Genomic DNA, 18,005 nt, shown 5'->3' on the forward strand with positions numbered 1-18,005 from the left:
TATTATTATTCTCCATTTTACAAATAAGGAAACAGAATTTAGAGGTTATTTAGCTTGCCCAGGCTCAAAAGGCTAATAAGGTCCTGAGCACAAGTGTTGACTCCACCAAAGTTTGTATTCTTTCTGCTCTCTGTGCCTCATCTGTGATATGATGTAACAAAATAATTTTACCTACTTAGCCTTATGGATTATTTTGTAGCAAAATGTTCCAGAAGCCACAAAGTGTTACATAAATATACGCTATAATGATCTTTATCATCATCAAAATTCTACAAAAAAATGACACTTTCACTGAATCATATGGTACTTTTTCCATCTAGTTTTCAGATTTTCAGCTTTAGAGGCAAGAGAGCCCTGCAAGACTGTCCTGCCAAAATAGGTGGCATGGTCCACTCATTACTTAATGTTAAAAACTGGGTGAAATAGCCTTAAAATGTGTAGATGAGGCCAAAGTCAGACTTGGCTCTGCCTCCTTCTGACAAAGTCAGTAGATGAAGTGGGAAGTGAGTGTCAAGATTCAATAAAGTCATAATATTTGAAAACCATACACAGATGAGGAGATGGAGAAGGGAGAACCACTTTCTAGACAAGGAGAGGACTATAGAGGCACAATTTTTAAGTAGAGCTTTAGAAACCCAAGGGTGAATATTTTATATTTTGCCCTGATATGATGAGTCCCTTAGAGAGCCTTACCCTTACCTTCTGATTTCTCCGTATCCCTGATAAAAGGGAGGTTACATTATGGCTACTGGGGAATTTCAGATCACTTTCCTTTGATGGATTCTCTTGTCCTTATCTTCAATCAGTAAGCTATGACAGCAGGTCAAAGAACTATGTTTCAAAAGTCAGAGTAGCAATGGCCGCCACAAAAAAAGGAGGAAGAATAATTAGCAATGCACTTTAAGATTTGCAAAGTGTTTGGCAAATATTATCTCAATTTATCCTCACAACAACTCTGGGAAGTGGGAGCTATTATTATCCCCTTTTTACAGTTGAGGAAACTGGGGTAAACAGAGGTTTAGTGATCTGCCTAGTAAGTATCTGAGGCTGGATTTAAACACATGTTTTCCAGACTCCAGGCCCAGGGCTCTCTACCCACTGTGCAATCTAGCTTCCTCTTGATATTAGGATATAAGTAACAGAAATGGGAATAAAGTAATGGTAGAAAACATAATTCGTATTCAATTTAAGATTGAAGCTACGTACACCAGTATTTTTTTCAAGACTAAAAAAGGTTGGGGATAAGAGAGAAAATAAGGTGGACAAAAAGAACGAAGGGACAGCTTGAGAAACTTCCTGATCAGATATCAATCACTGTTTAAAGGGAAAGGATAGACAGATCACTAGTTGACTACACTATAGGGATCTGTCACCTTGCTTTGGTGAATAGATTTCTTTAAATCCTTTGATTTAGTAACTCATCATATAATCTTAAATTAATTTCTTAAGGTTTTTCCTCTGAGGAAAAGGATGAGTTGACCAGCCTAATATACCAGAATTCTGGTCTCCACAGTACTTAATTTCTCATTGAAAACTGACTTTCTGACACTGATAAGTTTGTCTGAATTTGGATGGTTATAAGCCAGTTCATTCTTGGATGAAGTTATCAAGCTCTGCCCAAAAACTGCTGAAAAATTAATAGAGAAGCAGCATATTGGTGCAGCTAAGTGGCAGCCTGGAGTCAGGAGGACCTGAGTTCAAACTTGACCCCAGACACTTAATTTACTTAGCTGTGTGACCTTGGGTAAATCACTTAACCCCACTGCCTTGCAAAAACCAAAAACCAAACAAACAAAAAAAAACCCCCAAACAACTAAGAAAAAAAGAAGTAGCACAGCATAAGAGATTTCATTAGACCTGGAATCAGGAATACCTGGGTTCAAATTTTACCTCACACATTAACTGACTGTATTATTTTGGGCAGGTCACCTTTGTTGACCTCAGGTTTCTCACCAATAAAATCAAAGATTTAGACTTGGTGACTTCTAAAGGCCCTTCCAGCTTTAACATAGGATGGTATTATTACTAGACAAATATCACCCTTATCTTAATCCTTATCTTCCCTAAAACGTTAAAATTATATAATCTTAGAGGTGAAAGAGAACTCTGAAATCTCTAAGTCAATTCCATTATTTTAACAGTTGAAGAAAATGAGGCTAAGAAAGATTAAATAACTATTTAAGGTCATATAATAAGTGAGTGGTGCAAAAGCTAGAGCACTGGGTCTGGAGTCAGGAAGATCTGTATTCAATCCAACCTCAGACACTTACTAGCAATGTAATCCTGAGCAAGTCACTTAAACCTATTTGTCTCAGTTTTCTCAAATTTTAAATGAGCTAAAGTAGAAAATGACAAACCATTCTAGTAACTTTGCCAAGAAAGCCCCAACTGAAATCATGAAGAGTCAGAAAAGACAAAAATGATTGAGTAACATTTTTCTGGATAGAATGACAAAAATGGGAAAAATTTTTTTACAAGTAACTAGATGGAAGAGTGGATAGAATGCTGGCCTAGAGCTAAGAAGACTCCTCTTCTGGAGGAGTTTGACCTGAGGTACTTCAAGTCACTTAACCCTAGCCTCAGTTTCCTCATCTGTAAAATGGCAAACGATTCTATTATCTTTGTCAAGAAAACCCCAAATGGGAGTCACAAAGAGTCAGATACTATTGCAAAATGACTGAACCACCAGCAAGTGAGTGGTAAAATCAGAATTAGAACTCAAGATTCCTGACTCAGTTCAATGATCTTTGTAGTATACTTGACTTTATGTAACAAGACTATTTTTATTTTACTTTCTGTAGGCAAGGTGAAAGAGAGAGAGATACTTATAGTAGAATGAGCCCACCTCCTTACACACTAACCAGTCTCTTCAAAATTCCACTCCTCTCCTCACCCCACCCCATGAGGGGAACAGATTTACCCAGCTTCCTCTGCAATACCTCTTAGAGACTTCAAACATTACTACTCTTATAGCCTCTCCTGTTTCTCTCCTTGTTCCTGTATTAACCCATCACCAACTATTTAGAAAAAAACTGCCTCAACTTCTTCCCTCCTATTCTTCCACTTGAATCCCCATTATGCCTAGCCTGCTCATGTCCTACTAAAATCCTGCTCTCCCTTTCCATTGTGCCTCTGAATTTCCCCTTCCATAATAAACCCCCCATCATATTGGACCTCATTTTCTCCATTGCTTCCATGAATTAGTCTTCACTGAGAACTGACTCCCTTTTGCCAAAATCATATCCCCTCCAGAAATGATTTTACTTTCTTTCATATCCCCAACACATTGGGGGGGGGGGTCCAGGTCATAATATTCTTTGATTTCCACTATCATTTCCATACTTTCTCTTTACCTCCAAAACTCACCAAGCATTTCACCTAAGTAAAATGATGATAGCTGTAAAATAACAACCTCAAAATCATTCTTCCTCTTAAGGATTTCCATATACTTTTAGATGCTCTCAAACTCTCTCTTCTCCCATTTCCTGTTTTAAATTCTATGACTTAACTACTCTCCACCTCAGCTTTAGATGAGGATAGTCACAGATTACTAGATCCTGCCATGATCTACAAGTGTTCCATCTTGTCCTAATTAGAAAACTTCATTACCCTATTACTCCATCTCTTCCCTCTGTTTCACCCCTCTTTAAACCTGCTTTTAAACTATCACTGATACATCCAATTCTCTCATTCCTTAGTACTTTCTTGGGCCATTATTCTTGCTCTGAGTTCACTTTTCTCCTCTCCAACTTCAACTCAATAGTTAAGTAATTTTAATTCTATAACACCTTCTCCTCTTGAATTTTATGGGGGTTTTTTTGCCTTATCTTTCAAACCTCAGGTCTGGATTAATCTACTGTCTTCCACATCCATTCATATACATGGAAGAAATGTTTCAACAATAACAACTGGGTATATTACAAATTCATTTTAATCCAACCTCAACTAGGCTTTCACAGTCACAAGAGTTCTCTGAATATACCTTAATTACTTTCCTATTGTACTCTCAACAAAAGTATTCTAAATCTTTTCTTCTTTCCTCAAATGCTTTCCTTAATGCTCAACCATTTGGATGGACCTTGCCACTTACTTTGAAAATTTTCTACATGAGCTTCATTTTCTTTATCTCAAACCCTTTCATTTCTGACTCCCTCCTTTCCCTCAGTCTTTGACAAGAGAGGAAGCCCTTACTATCCAAGCCATCCCTTCTATATATTATTTCATTGCCTTCCATCTTCACTCTAAGACTTCATCCTCAATCATTCTCCTTCTATAATCTTCAATTTCTCCCTAGTTCTTTTTCTACTTCTTCAACAAGCATGCCAAATTCTTCCCCATCACTCAAAAGTACTCATAAGATGTTAATGTCCCAAGATATTTTCTTATCTCTCTCCTTTATTCAGCCAAACTCTAAAACATCTACATTCATTGCCTCTACTCTCCTTCATTTCTACACATTCCTTAACCTTTTGCAACCTAGCTACTGACCTATCACTCAGTGAAACTACTCTCTCCAAAGTTAACCACTGACTTTTTAAACTGTAGAATTGGATGATCTCTTCTCCATCTTAATCTTTCTTTTCCTATCTGCTCCATTTAACAGTATTATCCAGTCTATCTCCTCAATCTCTATGCTCTGGGTTTGCGTAACTATTTTCTTCTCTTACCTGCCTGATTATGCTTTTTCAGTCTCCTTTGCTGGTATATTATTTATGATATAGATTCTATGCCACATCCTCACTATCCTAAGATTTTTGTTCTAAAGCTCTCTTTTCTTCTCCCATTATACATTATCTTCATTACCTCATTAGCACCTTTGGATTTAATTATCATCTATATCAGGGCTACCCAACCTTATTTTTAAAAAGTTTTACTGAAACAATAGACAATATATTTTGATTTGCCATTTTAGTGAGAGCTCTGTGTTAGCTGGGCTTCATTTACTAAAGCACTTAGTAAACCCACAGGGGCCACATAAAATCGTATTATGGGCTATTTTTTGGACAGCTCTGATCTATACAATTTTTGAGATCTACATACTTAGACCTAATACCTCCCCCTAACCTTTGATCCCAAATCCCAAACTGTCTATTGGATAATTCAAATTGCATGTCTATGAGACATCTTAAACTCAATAAATTCAAAATTTAACTCATCATCATTCTCCCCAACACCTTCTTTCTTCCAATCTTTTCCTATTTCTGTTCAAGATATCACAATATTGATAGCATTTCAGATTTGTATGTTTGGTATTTTCTTTGATTCCTCATCTCACATGTCTAAGTAGTTGCCAGGTCTTACCCTTTTTTACCTCAGTGTCATCTCTGACATTCAAATGAAATGTACAAATTTGCACATTTTAAAAACTGTGCTTCAAAATGTAAAATGATGACAGGCACCGAGATTTGGACAAAAGGAGATTCTAATCATGAGCAATCATATGGTCCTATTCTAAATCCTTTTTAAGGTTAGATATGGACTATTAACTGGCAATTTGATCCAAAAGGGTCAGATCAAACTTGGAATGAAACAAACAAAAACCTCTGGAAACTAAGTTTAGGGATACTAGTACTAGATGTTACATAATTTTATAATATAAAAGAGGAGAAAGCACTTAATATTGATTTGTATTTAAATGATTGCATTTTTTATTTGCTTATTGGTTCCTACCTCTTGTATTAATTTTGGTATGAACCTCAAGTTGGGGATCACTTGAAACCATACAAGGCCACCAAGGATAGGTTCCCACTTTAGACCAGACGAGGTCACCAACTTGGAACTTCACACCAGTGCTCACTTCCGCTGGAAGGGAAGGTAGGTACTGTTGAACCTACAGGAAAGAAATTTTACCACAAGGATAATAAAAGTTAAACTGCGTGTGAAGTATAAAAAGAAAACTGAAAAAATATGAATTGTGCTTTTTACACGATTTTATAGATATTCAATCTCTTTTCCTTTGACATTTGCTATTAACACTCCAAAAAAAATGATTGGATTCTAAGTTTTTTCAAGAAAGAGATTCTTTTAATTGTTTTTTATATTACCCTCAGCATTTGTAATTCTAGTTCAGAGATGATGCTCAATAAATGTGTGTTTTGACTAAATAAAAACAATCAGAAAATAAGAACAAAGGTGTCCTTTCCCAGAATGGTCAAAGGACATCTTTAGAGTCTACACAAATGACCAAGAGAAAGTAGCTAAATAGTTAGAAGGGGTAGAAAAATATTCAGTGAAAATACCCACTTTTAAAAATTTTTTATTTCTTATCTTTTACCTCTTTATTGTTTTCATTTCCAAATATAACCTGTCTCTCTCCTCTCTAGGTTCATCTCTTGTAAGAAAGAATTTTTTTTTTAAAAAGGATTCAACAAAAACAACAAATCAACTGAATCAAGAAAATTTACACTGTTTTAAACCTACATTCCTCCTCTCCTTTGGAAAGAAGGGAGAGAGGAATCTTAAAAATGTCACCTCAAACTGACAGATACTATCAATTACAGATATACCATTAAGTGGTTTTGTGAAACTTGAGATACAATGACCAAGAAATAAAATTTTAAAGAAAATTTGAATGTTTGAAGGGAAGTATTTACTATGTCAAAATAAAATATATTAATAAATTTAATACAACACATAAAAAGAAAATATCTACTTCTTAAGAGTGCCAAATTTTATTTCAGTATAATTTTATAAATAAGATTTGCAACTATAATATTTTAATAGGTTAATTATGATTTTTACCTTTAAAAAAGCATTTGGAAGGATGGGAAGTTGCGGGGAGGGGGCACGAAACAAACACCATTTTCATTAAGTCAACTCACCGGTGTTTCTTCTAATACCATAGAATCTTCTCTCGGTTTTTCAGATAGAATGTTAACCCTCTCATTTGGTCTCTGCAGGAAAAACAACAACATAATTAAATTTTTAGCAAACAGAACAAAATAGCAGCAGGCTAAAGTAAATGGCACACATAATGAGAAAGGGGGAAGGAAAAAGTTATAACTTATTAGGAAAGAAGAATAAAAAGAAAATCGCATATTATACAAACTTAGAAAACAAGACCACTTTCTGCCTTTAAAATAATTTTAAAAAATATTTATTTTTCCAATTACAAGCAACAGTTGTTTCCAACAATCATTTTTGCAAGATTTTGAGTTTTACAATTTTCTTCTTTCCTCCTTTCCCTCCCTATTCATCCAGATAGAAGTCAATTTCATACAGATTATACATGCAAAAAAGAATCAAATCAAATTGGAAAAAATTAAGAGAGAGAAAAAAGATATAATACACAGACAACTTTAAAAAACTGAAGAGAGTAGGCTTTGGTCTATATTTAAACTCCACGGTTCCTTCTCTGGATGTGGATGGTATTTTCCATCACAAGAATTTGAGAATTGTCTTTGATAGTACTGCTGAAGTGAACAAATAAGATGGTGTTTTCTAAGAGTTCTAGATCATTTTCTTCAATCCTTATGACTGGTGGCAAAGAAAATAGATGCTGAACTGTCAGTGTCAACAGACTGATCCGCTGGTGCTGGGCCAGAGAACCAGGGAACAGTGGGAGTGGGATGGGTCACCAGGGCAGGAAAACGCACTTTGCATGGGGAGGGGATTGTGCAACATTCCACTAAACTTGAGAGAGAAGCACAGCATTCAGCCTGGAGCAAAGACCCAGGCTGATGAACTGTGGATTGAGTGTAGAAGGAAGCTGGAATTTTTCAGATACCTCAATGTGGGGGGAGAATCAGAAAGTGAAGGATAAGAAAAATAAAGGGAAGAGGAAGAATGAGAATACCATAGATTTCAGGAAGAACAAATCTCAAAGAATTTGAATATAAACAGCTACATCAACAGGAAGAAGAGTAACAGAAAGAAATATGGCCTACAGATCAAGTAAATGAGTTTAAGCACCTATATTTGTAAAATGAAGGGAAAAGATCCAACATTTCATGAGTCAGAGGGCCCTATAGAAACTGAGGAGAATGTAGAACTATAACATACTGTTGTTCCTCAGTGGTCTTAAAGAGAAATTAGAAATTTATCTCCTGCACAGCAAAAATAATGAGCAGAACAGAAAAACTTGTATCTCATAGGCAATTCTCACCAAGGAAACAAAAGAGAACAACAGATTGGGAATGCAAATACACAGAAGTGAAGGACAACCTAGAAGAGAAGCAAATACAAAAACTGTAAAGGCAAATGTGGTCTCAAAGCAAGCAAAACATAGAGACCTTGAAGACAGAATGCACTAAGGACAAGGATCACAAGTCGCAGAAGAACTGGAGTAAAAATATTAACATCATGATGAAAAAATTAATAGAAAAGAGCTGCCCAGAACTTCTGAACATAAAAAAAAATTGAAAAAAATTCACATATTATCTCCAGGAAAAACCCAAGCTACAAACTCAGATTATACAAATCATTAGGAGAAAGACTTACCAATGTGAAGGAAAGGATATTTGAATAATGCAAGACTATTCCATATCCATTAGAAAAGGGGGAGAGAATAAAATAATGTATTCTAAAGAGCACTGGAGCTCAGGTGACAGCTCAGGGTGACTTATCTGGAAAATCTGAACTTAATCTTACAGGACAAAAGATATAGATGTTCAATAATAAGAGTCAGAAACATTTTTAGAAAGAAAATTTGAACTGAAAATATTTTCTTCTCAAATACTCCAAATAACAAGTGCAATCACAGTGAATAAATGAAGACAGCAACAGGAATAGAGTGACAAAAGAAAGACCAGTAAGAGACTTATTTCTAAATGTTACCCAGGGAGACGGAGATGAAAACAGAAATATGGAGAGTTCTAGAGAATCCTAAAGATCCTAAAAATAAATCCTAAAAAATCATCTAAAAAACTATTTAGAAAGAATTAGCAACTTTAGCAAAGTTGCAGGATATAAAATAAACCCACACAAGTCCTCAGCATTTCTATATATTACTCACAAGATACAGCAGCAAGAGCTAGAAAGAGAAATTCCATTTAAAAGTTTTAGAGGGGCAGCTAGGTGGCACACTGGATAAAGCACTGGCCCTGGAGTCAGGAGTGCCTGAGTTCAAATCCGACCTCAGACACTTAATAATTACCTAGCTGTGTGGCCTTGGGCAAGCCACTTAACCCCATTGCCTTGCAAAAACTAAAAACTAAATAAATAAATGAATGAATGAATGAATAAATTTATAGACAAAAAAATAGCTTCAGACAATATAAAATACTTGGGAGTCTACCTGCCAAGTCAGACTCAGAAACTCTAAGAAAACAACTATAAAAAAATTTTCACACAAATAAAATCAGATTTAAATAACTGGGCAAATACCAACTGTTCATGAATAGGCTGAGCAAATATAATAAAAATGACAATTCCACCTAAATTAAACTACTTATTTAGTGCCTTACCAATCAAACTTCTGAAAAATTATTTTAATGAGCTAGAAAAAATTCTAACTAAATTCATATAGAGAAACAAAAAGTCAAGAATATCCAGAGATTTAATGAAAAGTACAAAAGGTGTCTTAGCTTTACCAGATCTAAAATTATATTATAAAGCATCAGTCATCAAAACTGTCTGGTATGAGCTAAGAAATAGAGTGATGGATCAGTGGAATAGACCAGGTGCAAAAGAGACAGCAGGAAACAATTATAGTCATCTGCTGTTTGATAAACCCAAAGAGTCCAGCTTCTGGCATAAGAACTCTCTCTTCATTAAAACCTGTCAGGTAGCTGTGTGGCCCTGGGCAAGCCACTTAACCCCGTCTGCCTTGCAAAAAAAAAAAAACCCTAAAAAAAACTGTTGGGAAGGGGCGGCTAGATGGCTCAGTGGATAGAGCACCAGCCCTGAAGTCAGGAGTACCTAAGTTCAAATCCAGCCACAGACACTTAATAATTACCTAGCTGTGTGGCCTTGGGCAAGCCACTTAACTCCATTTGCCTTGCAAAAAAAAAAAAACCCTAAAAAAAAACTGTGGGAAAATTCTAAGTTAGTAGGGCAGAAACTTGAATTAGACCAACATCTCACATCCTATACCAAGAGAAGAACAAAATGAGAACAGGATTTAAGACATGAAAGACAATATTATAAGCAAACTGGGAGATCAAGGAATAGTTTATCTGTCAGATCTATGAAAAGGGAAGCAGTTTATGACCAAGGAAGAGATGGAGGACATCATTAAAAACAAATTAGATAATTTTTATTACATTAAATTAAAAAGCTTTTGCACAAGCAAAACCACTGTAACAAGATCAAAAGAAAAGTAGTAAATCGGGAAACAATTTTTACAACTGGTATTTCTGACAAAGGATTTATTTCCAAAATATACAAAGAACTGAGTCAAATTTTCAAAAAAAACAAACCATTCCCCAATTGACAAATGATCAAAGGATATGCAAAGGCAATTTACAGTTGAGGAAATCAAAGCAATCCACAGTTATATGAAAAATTGCTCTAAATCATTACTGATTAGAGAAATGGAGTTCTGAGGTACCATCTCATACCTCTCAAACTGGTCAATATGACCAGAAAGGACAAAGATCAATGTTGGAAGGGATGTGGGAAATCTGGGACACTAATACATTGTTGGTGGAGCTGTGAACTCATCCAACCTTTCTGGAGGGTTAATTTGGAATTACGCCCAAAGGGCAACAAAAATGTACATACCCGTTGACCCAACAATACCACTACCAGGAGGGGCTGCTAGGTGGTGCAGTAAGTACCAGCCCTGGAGTCAAGTACCTGGGTTCAAATCCAGTCTCAGACACTTAATAATTATCTAGCTGTGTGGCCTTGGGCAAGCCACTTAACCCTATTTGCCTTGCTAAAACCTAAAAAAAAAACCAGCACTACTGGGTCTATACTCTGAAGAGAGTATGAAAAAGGGTAAAAACATCACTTGTACAAAAATATGCATAGCAGTCCTGTTTGTGGTGGTAAAGAATTGGAAATTGAGTGAATCTCCTTCAGTTGGGGAAATGGCTTAACAAACTGTGGTAAATGTATGTCATGGAACACTAATGTTCTATTAGAAACCAGGAGGGAGGGGAATTCAAGGAAGCCTGGAAGGATTTGCATGAACTGATCCCGAGTGAGATTGAGCAGAACCAGAAAAACACTGTACACCCTAACAGCAACATGGGGGCAATGATCAAACTTGATGGAATAAGCAAGTGCTCATTCCATCAGTGCAACAACCAGGGACAATTCTGTGCTATCTGTGATGGAGCATATCATCTGGATTCAGAGAAAGAATTGTGGAGTTTGAACAAAGACCAAAGTCTATTACCTTTAATTTAGAGAGAAAAAAAAAAACCGTTATCTTATCATGTAATTTTTCTATCTCTTATACTTTATTTTTCTTCCTTAAGGATATGATTTCTCTCTCATCATATTCAACTTGTATCAATGTATACCATGGAAACAATGTAAAGACTAACAGACTACCTTCTGTGGGGGAGGGAACAAGAGGGAACTTGCTCATTCCATCAGTGCAATAATAAGGAACAACTTTAGAGCATATGTGATGGAGAATACCACCATATCCACAGAAAGAACTGTTTAAACAGAGACCAAAGTCTATTACCTTCAATGTTTTTTTTAAAGTGTCTTATGTATAACATAATTTCGCTCTAATATTTCATTTTCTTTTCAAGCATATGATTTCTCTCTCAACACATTCAATTTTGATCAATGTATAGCATGGAAACAATGTAAAGATTATCAGACTGCCTTATGTAGGGAGTAGTGGGAGAGAGAAGGGAGGGAGGGGAAAAATTGTGAAATTCAAAATCTTACAAAAATCATAGGTAGAGGGGCGGCTAGGTGGCATGGTGGATAAAGCACCGGTCTTGGAGTCAGGAGTACCTGGGTTCAAATCCAGTCTCAGACACGTAATAATTATCTAGCTGTGTGGCCTTGGGCAAGCCACTTAACCCCATTTGCCTTGCAAAAAAAAATCATAGGTAGAAACTATTATTATATATAATTGGAAAACTAATAAAATATTGTTTAAAAAATGAGAATCTATAGGGTAAGCCCTCCAAGGCAATGGAAGAAGAAACCTAAAGGGCAGAGCCTAAAATGGATAACTGGGAAACTTTAAATGAAGAGAAAATGGGGGGGGCATAAATAAAAAATAAAGCTTTAGAATGCAGAGAGTATGAATAATAAAGAGATTGAGAGAAATTCTATTTGAAAGGATTAAAACTGAAATTAAAACCCTACTGAAAAGGAAAAGCCAAAGAGAGAAGACTGGTGAATCAATGTGACTGAGAGAAAAAAAAGGAGAAAAAACTGTAACTAGATAAAAGCAAGAGAAAAGAACAAATAACAAAATAAACTCTAGAGAAAAATGGGGAGAGGGGCGGAGCCAAGATGGCATCAAGAAAGGAACACCTCTTAGGTGCTCTCTCATAAAACTCATAAGCTAAGGACTCTAAATAAATTTTCGAGAGACAGAACCCACAGAGGGACCCAGTGAGGCAGTTCTCCTACTCAAGGTAACCTGGAAAAGAGCAGAAAGGCTCTGCTCCCCAGGGTTGGAGAACTTCAGCCTCCCAGAGGCAGCCCCAGGGTGTTGGGAGCCAGGGCGGGTGAGTTTCCTGACCTATGCCCCAGGGACAACTTGGGGGAGGGGGAGGGAACCTCTGCCAGAGCCAGCCGTGAAGCCCAGCCCTCATGGCACATGGTGAGCAGTGTGGCCAAGGCAGGAAACAGAAGCAGGCTGAGTCGGTAAGCAGGAGCCCCCAGGGCATGAGCCCATTGAACCTAGGGAGGGGAGTGAAGAGAGAGAGACTGCTGAGCTCTGCCCCTGGAACAGGACTCTGGGGCTCTGACCACATTCAGATCCTGATCCCAGTCTAGCGCCCCCCCCCCCCCAAATAGAACAGGAAACAGAAGCAGGCAGAGCCAGTAAGCAGGAGAAGCCCAGGGCATGAGCCCATTGAACTGAGGGAGGGGAGTGAAGAGAGAGAGACTGCAGAGCTCTGTCCTCTGCCTCTGGAACAGGACTTTGGGGTTCTGACCACATTCAGATCCTGATCGCAGTCTAGGCCCCCCCCATAGAACAGCAGGGCCCCCCCCACCTCAGCCCCGTGGCAGAGGGGGGGCACATATGGTCATTGACAGACCAGGAGGGAGGACAGAGCCTCACACACTGAGACCCTTGTGGGAGTGTCCCAAAAGCTCAGGAAGCACCCCCAAAACCAGGCTCAGGCTGGGAAAATGAGCAAGCAGAGAAATAAGAGGAACACCATTGAGAAATATTTTATCTGTGAGCCCAAGAAGGATCAAAATACTCAGTCTGAAGATGAGGAAGCACAAGCTCCTGCATCTAAAGACTTCAAGAAAAACAGAAATTGGCTCAGGCTATGACAGAGCTCAAAAAAAGACTTTGAAAATCAAATGAGGGAGTTAGAAGAAAAACTGGGAAAAGAAATGAGAGAGATGCAGGAAAAACATGAAAACAAACTCAGCAGCCTTGTCAAGGAAATCCAAAAAAATGCTGAAGAAAATAGCATGCTAAAAACCAGCTTAGGTCAAATGGATAAAACAGTTCAAAAAGTTATTGAGGAGAAGGCTTTAAAAAGCAAAACTGGCCAGATGGAAAAAGAGATAAGAAAACTGAGGAAAACAGATCCTTCAGACAAAGAACAGAACCCAGGGAGATTGATGAATTTACAAGAAACCAGGATTCATTACTTCAAAACCAAAAAAACTGAAAAATTAGAAGAAAATGTGAAACATCTCATTGAAAAAACAACTGATATGGAAAACAGACTTAGGAAAGATAATTTAAAAACTATTGGAATACTTGAAAATCATGATCAGGAAAAGAGCCTTGACATCATTTTCAAAGAATTACTACAAGGAAAATTGCCCTGATATTCTAGAAGCAGAGGGCAAAATAGAAATGGAGAGAATCCACTGATCCCCCCCGAGAAAGAGATCCCAAAAAACCAACCCCTTATAGCCAAGTTCCAGAACTCCCAAGTCAAAGAGAAAATATTACAAGCAGCCAGAAGGACACAGTTCAAATATCGTGGAGCTGCAGTCAGGATCACACAGGACTTAGCAGCAACTACATTGGAAGCTTGTAGGGCTTGGAATATAATATACTGGAAAGCAAAAGAGCTTAGAATGCAGCCAAGAATCAACCACCCAGCAAGGCTGAATGTCCTCTTCCAGGGAAAAAGATGGACTTTCAATGAACCAGGGGAATTTCAAATATTCCTGTTGGAATGGCCAGAGCTGAACAGAAGGCTTGATTTTCAGATACAGGACTCAGGTGAAGCAGAGATTGGAGGAGAAGGAGAAAATATGAGGGACTTGATGAACTGCATGTATTCCTGCATAGAAAAATGACACCAATAATACTCATATGAACCTTCTCAGTTAATAGAGCAGGTAGAGGGAGCTTTTATAGTTGAAGCACAGGAGAAAGCTGAATTTGAAGATAAAATATGGTGTAAAAATGGAGTCAATAGAAAAAAGGGAAATGTAATGGGAGAAAGAAAAAGGAGAGGGGGAATAGGCCAAGATATTTTATATAATAAGATTTTTCTTTATTACAATGAGCCATTGCAATGATATGGAAGGGGGGAAGGCAAGGGGGAATGAGAGAATCTTCGCTGTCATCAGAGGTGGCTAGGAGAGGAAATAGCATATATACTCAATGGGGTATAGACATCTGGAGTAAGAAGGGGGGGGACAAGGGGAAGGGGGGGTGATGTGAGTGATGGAGGAGAGGATGGACCATGGGGGGAGAGTGATCAGATATAACACATTTTCTTTTTTACTTCTTGCAAGGGGCTGGGATTGGAAGGCCTGTCCGGGACCATAGGGCCAGGTGGATGCTGGGCCTAAGGGGTGGTATGGGGGCTTAGGGTCTCTTGGCCCCAGAGCCGGGGATCTGTCTGCTGCGCCACTCAGCGACCCTACAGCAGAGTCAGAGTGAAAGGAGAGAGAAAATATAATACATGGTAGTGGAGAAATATGAAAGGAGAGAGTTGCGATCAGCAATGGCAATGGTGGAAAAATATGGAAGTAACTTTTGTGATGGACTTATCATAAAGAATGTGATCCACCTGTGACAGAGCTGTTGGTGTTAGAACAAAGACTCAAGCACATTTTTTATTATTATTATTTTGGGGGGGATGCAGGGCAAATAGGGCTGGGTGGCCTGCCTGGGGCCAAATAGCAGGGTGATTGTTGGGTGTCTGAGGCTGGATTTGGACCCGGGTGTTCCTGGCTCAAGAGCCAATGCTCTGTCCACCACCCAGCCACCCCTACTATTATTACTATTTTATTTTATTTTGGGGTCTTTCTTTTTTTTTTTGCAGGGCAGTGGGGTTCGGGTGGCTTGCATGTCACACGGCTGGGTGATTGTTGGGTGTACGGGCCAAATGTGGGCTTGGGTGCTCATGGCTCCAGGGCTGGTGCTCCATCCATTGTGCCACCTGGCCATACCTATAATTATTACTATTGTGTTTTTTTATTTTAATTTTTTCTCTCCCCTTTACTTTATCACTCAAGCGAGTCTATATATGGGGGAGGGGGTATTTCATTTACTCTTAAACAAGAATATTTTATTAATGTATAAAAAACATTATTTGTACAAAATGAGAATAAATATTAAATAAAAAAAAAGAAAAATGGGTAACAAAACAGAAGAAGGAATTGGAGGGAAGGGGAAGAAAACCAGAGGAAAAGAACCACCTAAAAATAAGAGTAAATTAAAATAAGTGTAGAAAAATAATACTATTTTTACAGCAGAAGGGGGGGAGAAAACCTATGACATAAATATGATGCTTAGTTAAGTCTTGAAATTTGTCTCAATTCAAACCAACCCTTATTTATAGTCATATTGTCTCTCCTACCATTAAATATAATAGAAACTAAACAAATTTATAAGAGAAATCAAATTTCATTGAGATAGTTTGAAAAAACAATGAGCAAATCTGATGCAATTATACATAATACAAAAAATAGTTAAAAACTCAAAATTTTTATGCAATTCCTTTTAAGTTGCTCATATTTTAACAAATAGGGATAAATGATAAAAGGTTTAACATGACAGTTTTATGCAAAAGTATTACAGAATAATCTATATAGTCTAGGTTTTTTTGAGTCATGACAATTTGTTTAGAGCAAAATAAAATACTGTCCCACACATAAAAGAATCTAGTCTTAATTGGAGTTGTAGAAACTTGTTCAATTTCAAACCTGTATTACTTCCTTATAATTACTACAATTTTTCAAATACTTCATATATAGTATCAGATGTATGAGTGAATAGCTTCATTTCACCAATCACTGTTATGGTTTTGACACCTAGGACAGTACCTATTTTTTGGTCTACTTTGGAACTCTAGCATGGAGTTAAGGCCACTTGAGTTAAAATATAATGGACTACAAGCTTCTTTTCAGAACTTAGGTTAAATTTTCACAAATTAAAATTATTGCCAAAGGAACAATAATCTAGAAATTTATGCCCTATTGGTAAGCAATATATTAATTAATCAATAAGCATTTATCGAGTGTCTACTATATGTCAGGCTCTATTCCAGGAATTTGGAATACAAATACCAAAAAAAAAAAGGTATAATCCCAATTCTCAAAGAAAGTACATTCTCTTATATAGGATAAAATGTGACATGGCTTACTATGTTGTGCTTGATTTTACATGTATAATTTATTTTATATTGCTTGCCTTCTCAGTGAGTGGGAAGGGGCTAGAAGAAGAGAGGAAAGGAATTCAAAAAAGAAAGCAAAATAAATACATACTAGATTAGGGGAAAAAAAGAAATTGCAAAGTATGAACATCAGAGTAAATATATTCAGAATAAATGCAAAATGAAGGCTGTGTGGGATTGTGGGTAGGACAGGTCTCCAAGTCAAGAAGATGTGAGAACACCCCAAAATAAATCAGTGCTTTAGGCAACTCTTAAAAAGGCGGTTCTAAGCTACATTAGAAGACAGTCCTTCCCATATAGAGAGAATATATAGAGAAAAGGAGAGGTCCTAGCACAGAACATTGAGATTTACCTCCAGTTTAATACATGTTATGATGATCCAGCAAAGAAAACTGAAAAGAGGTCAAACAGGAAGGAGGAACACCAGAAAAAAAGTTCTAAAAACTGAAAAAGCAAAGTATCCAGGAGAGAGTAAGGGACAATGTCAAATGCAACTGGACTAAGATTTAGAAAAGAAAAGGCAAATTGGCAAAAGATTTAGCTATTAAGAAATCAAATGGAGGGAGATGTTTCAGCTGAGTGACAAGGTAGGAAACTAGGCTGAAAAGGGTTGAGAAGTGAAAGGACAAAGGAAAACAAATACATAGAGCTTTTTTTCTTTGAGTTTGCTGAGAAAGGGAAGAGATTGTTGGGATGGTATAATGTAGGACAGTGGAGATCTGGGCATGACTGAAGACAGAAGGGAAGGAACCAATAAACAGACTAAAGATTAAATGTCATGGGATGAAGAATGTTGAAAGGACTGTTTAAAAAGATAGGAGGGGCAGGCATAAGGGGTACACTAACTTCCTGGTAAGGGACCCTCTGCTATGCCAATACTCTCAAAACTATGAAAACTCATTGAAATACTATCTCCCACAATTAGAATGCATGTTCCTTGAGGTCAAGGATAGTCGATATTTTCTATTTATATTCCAGCTCTTAGTATAGTGTTTGGCTCAAAAATAGTGCTACTAAAGAAGGAAAGGAATGAGGGATTATGCAAAGGTATTTGGAGAAGAGGGAATGAGAGGAAGTAATTTCACCAGTTAAGAGGTGAGGTCATCAATAGAATGGATGAGGGGGAGTAGAGGTGTGAAAGGATTGAGAAAATGTGAGGAGTAAATTAGTTAAGAATAAAAGGACTATATTATAGCATGGCTTGCAAGAATTCAGATATATTACAAATCCAATTGTATCTTGCAAAATATAACTAGCAATACAAACCTATAACACTGGCATGAATTTTCCCAAATCAACTCATTCATTCTTTCA

At 37.2% G+C, this 18,005-nt stretch overlaps 1 protein-coding gene across 5 annotated transcripts in view; it reads right to left on the reverse strand.

The window, feature by feature from the left end:
• The window catches only part of NSD3 (nuclear receptor binding SET domain protein 3), a 143,475-nt gene that overhangs the window by 61,016 nt on the left and 64,454 nt on the right, over window positions 1-18,005 (reverse strand). For all 5 annotated transcript variants that reach the window (XM_074208831.1, XM_074208829.1, XM_074208830.1 and 2 more), the window contains exons 3-4: window positions 6,822-6,893; window positions 5,671-5,830 (exon numbers count right to left, since the gene is read on the reverse strand). In XM_074208831.1, the coding sequence (XP_074064932.1) occupies window positions 5,671-5,830; window positions 6,822-6,893 (232 nt within the window). The remainder of the gene's footprint in view (window positions 1-5,670; window positions 5,831-6,821; window positions 6,894-18,005) is intronic.

Source organism: Macrotis lagotis, chromosome 1 (genome assembly GCF_037893015.1).
Source record: "Macrotis lagotis isolate mMagLag1 chromosome 1, bilby.v1.9.chrom.fasta, whole genome shotgun sequence".
NCBI classification, from domain to species: domain Eukaryota; kingdom Metazoa; phylum Chordata; class Mammalia; order Peramelemorphia; family Peramelidae; genus Macrotis; species Macrotis lagotis.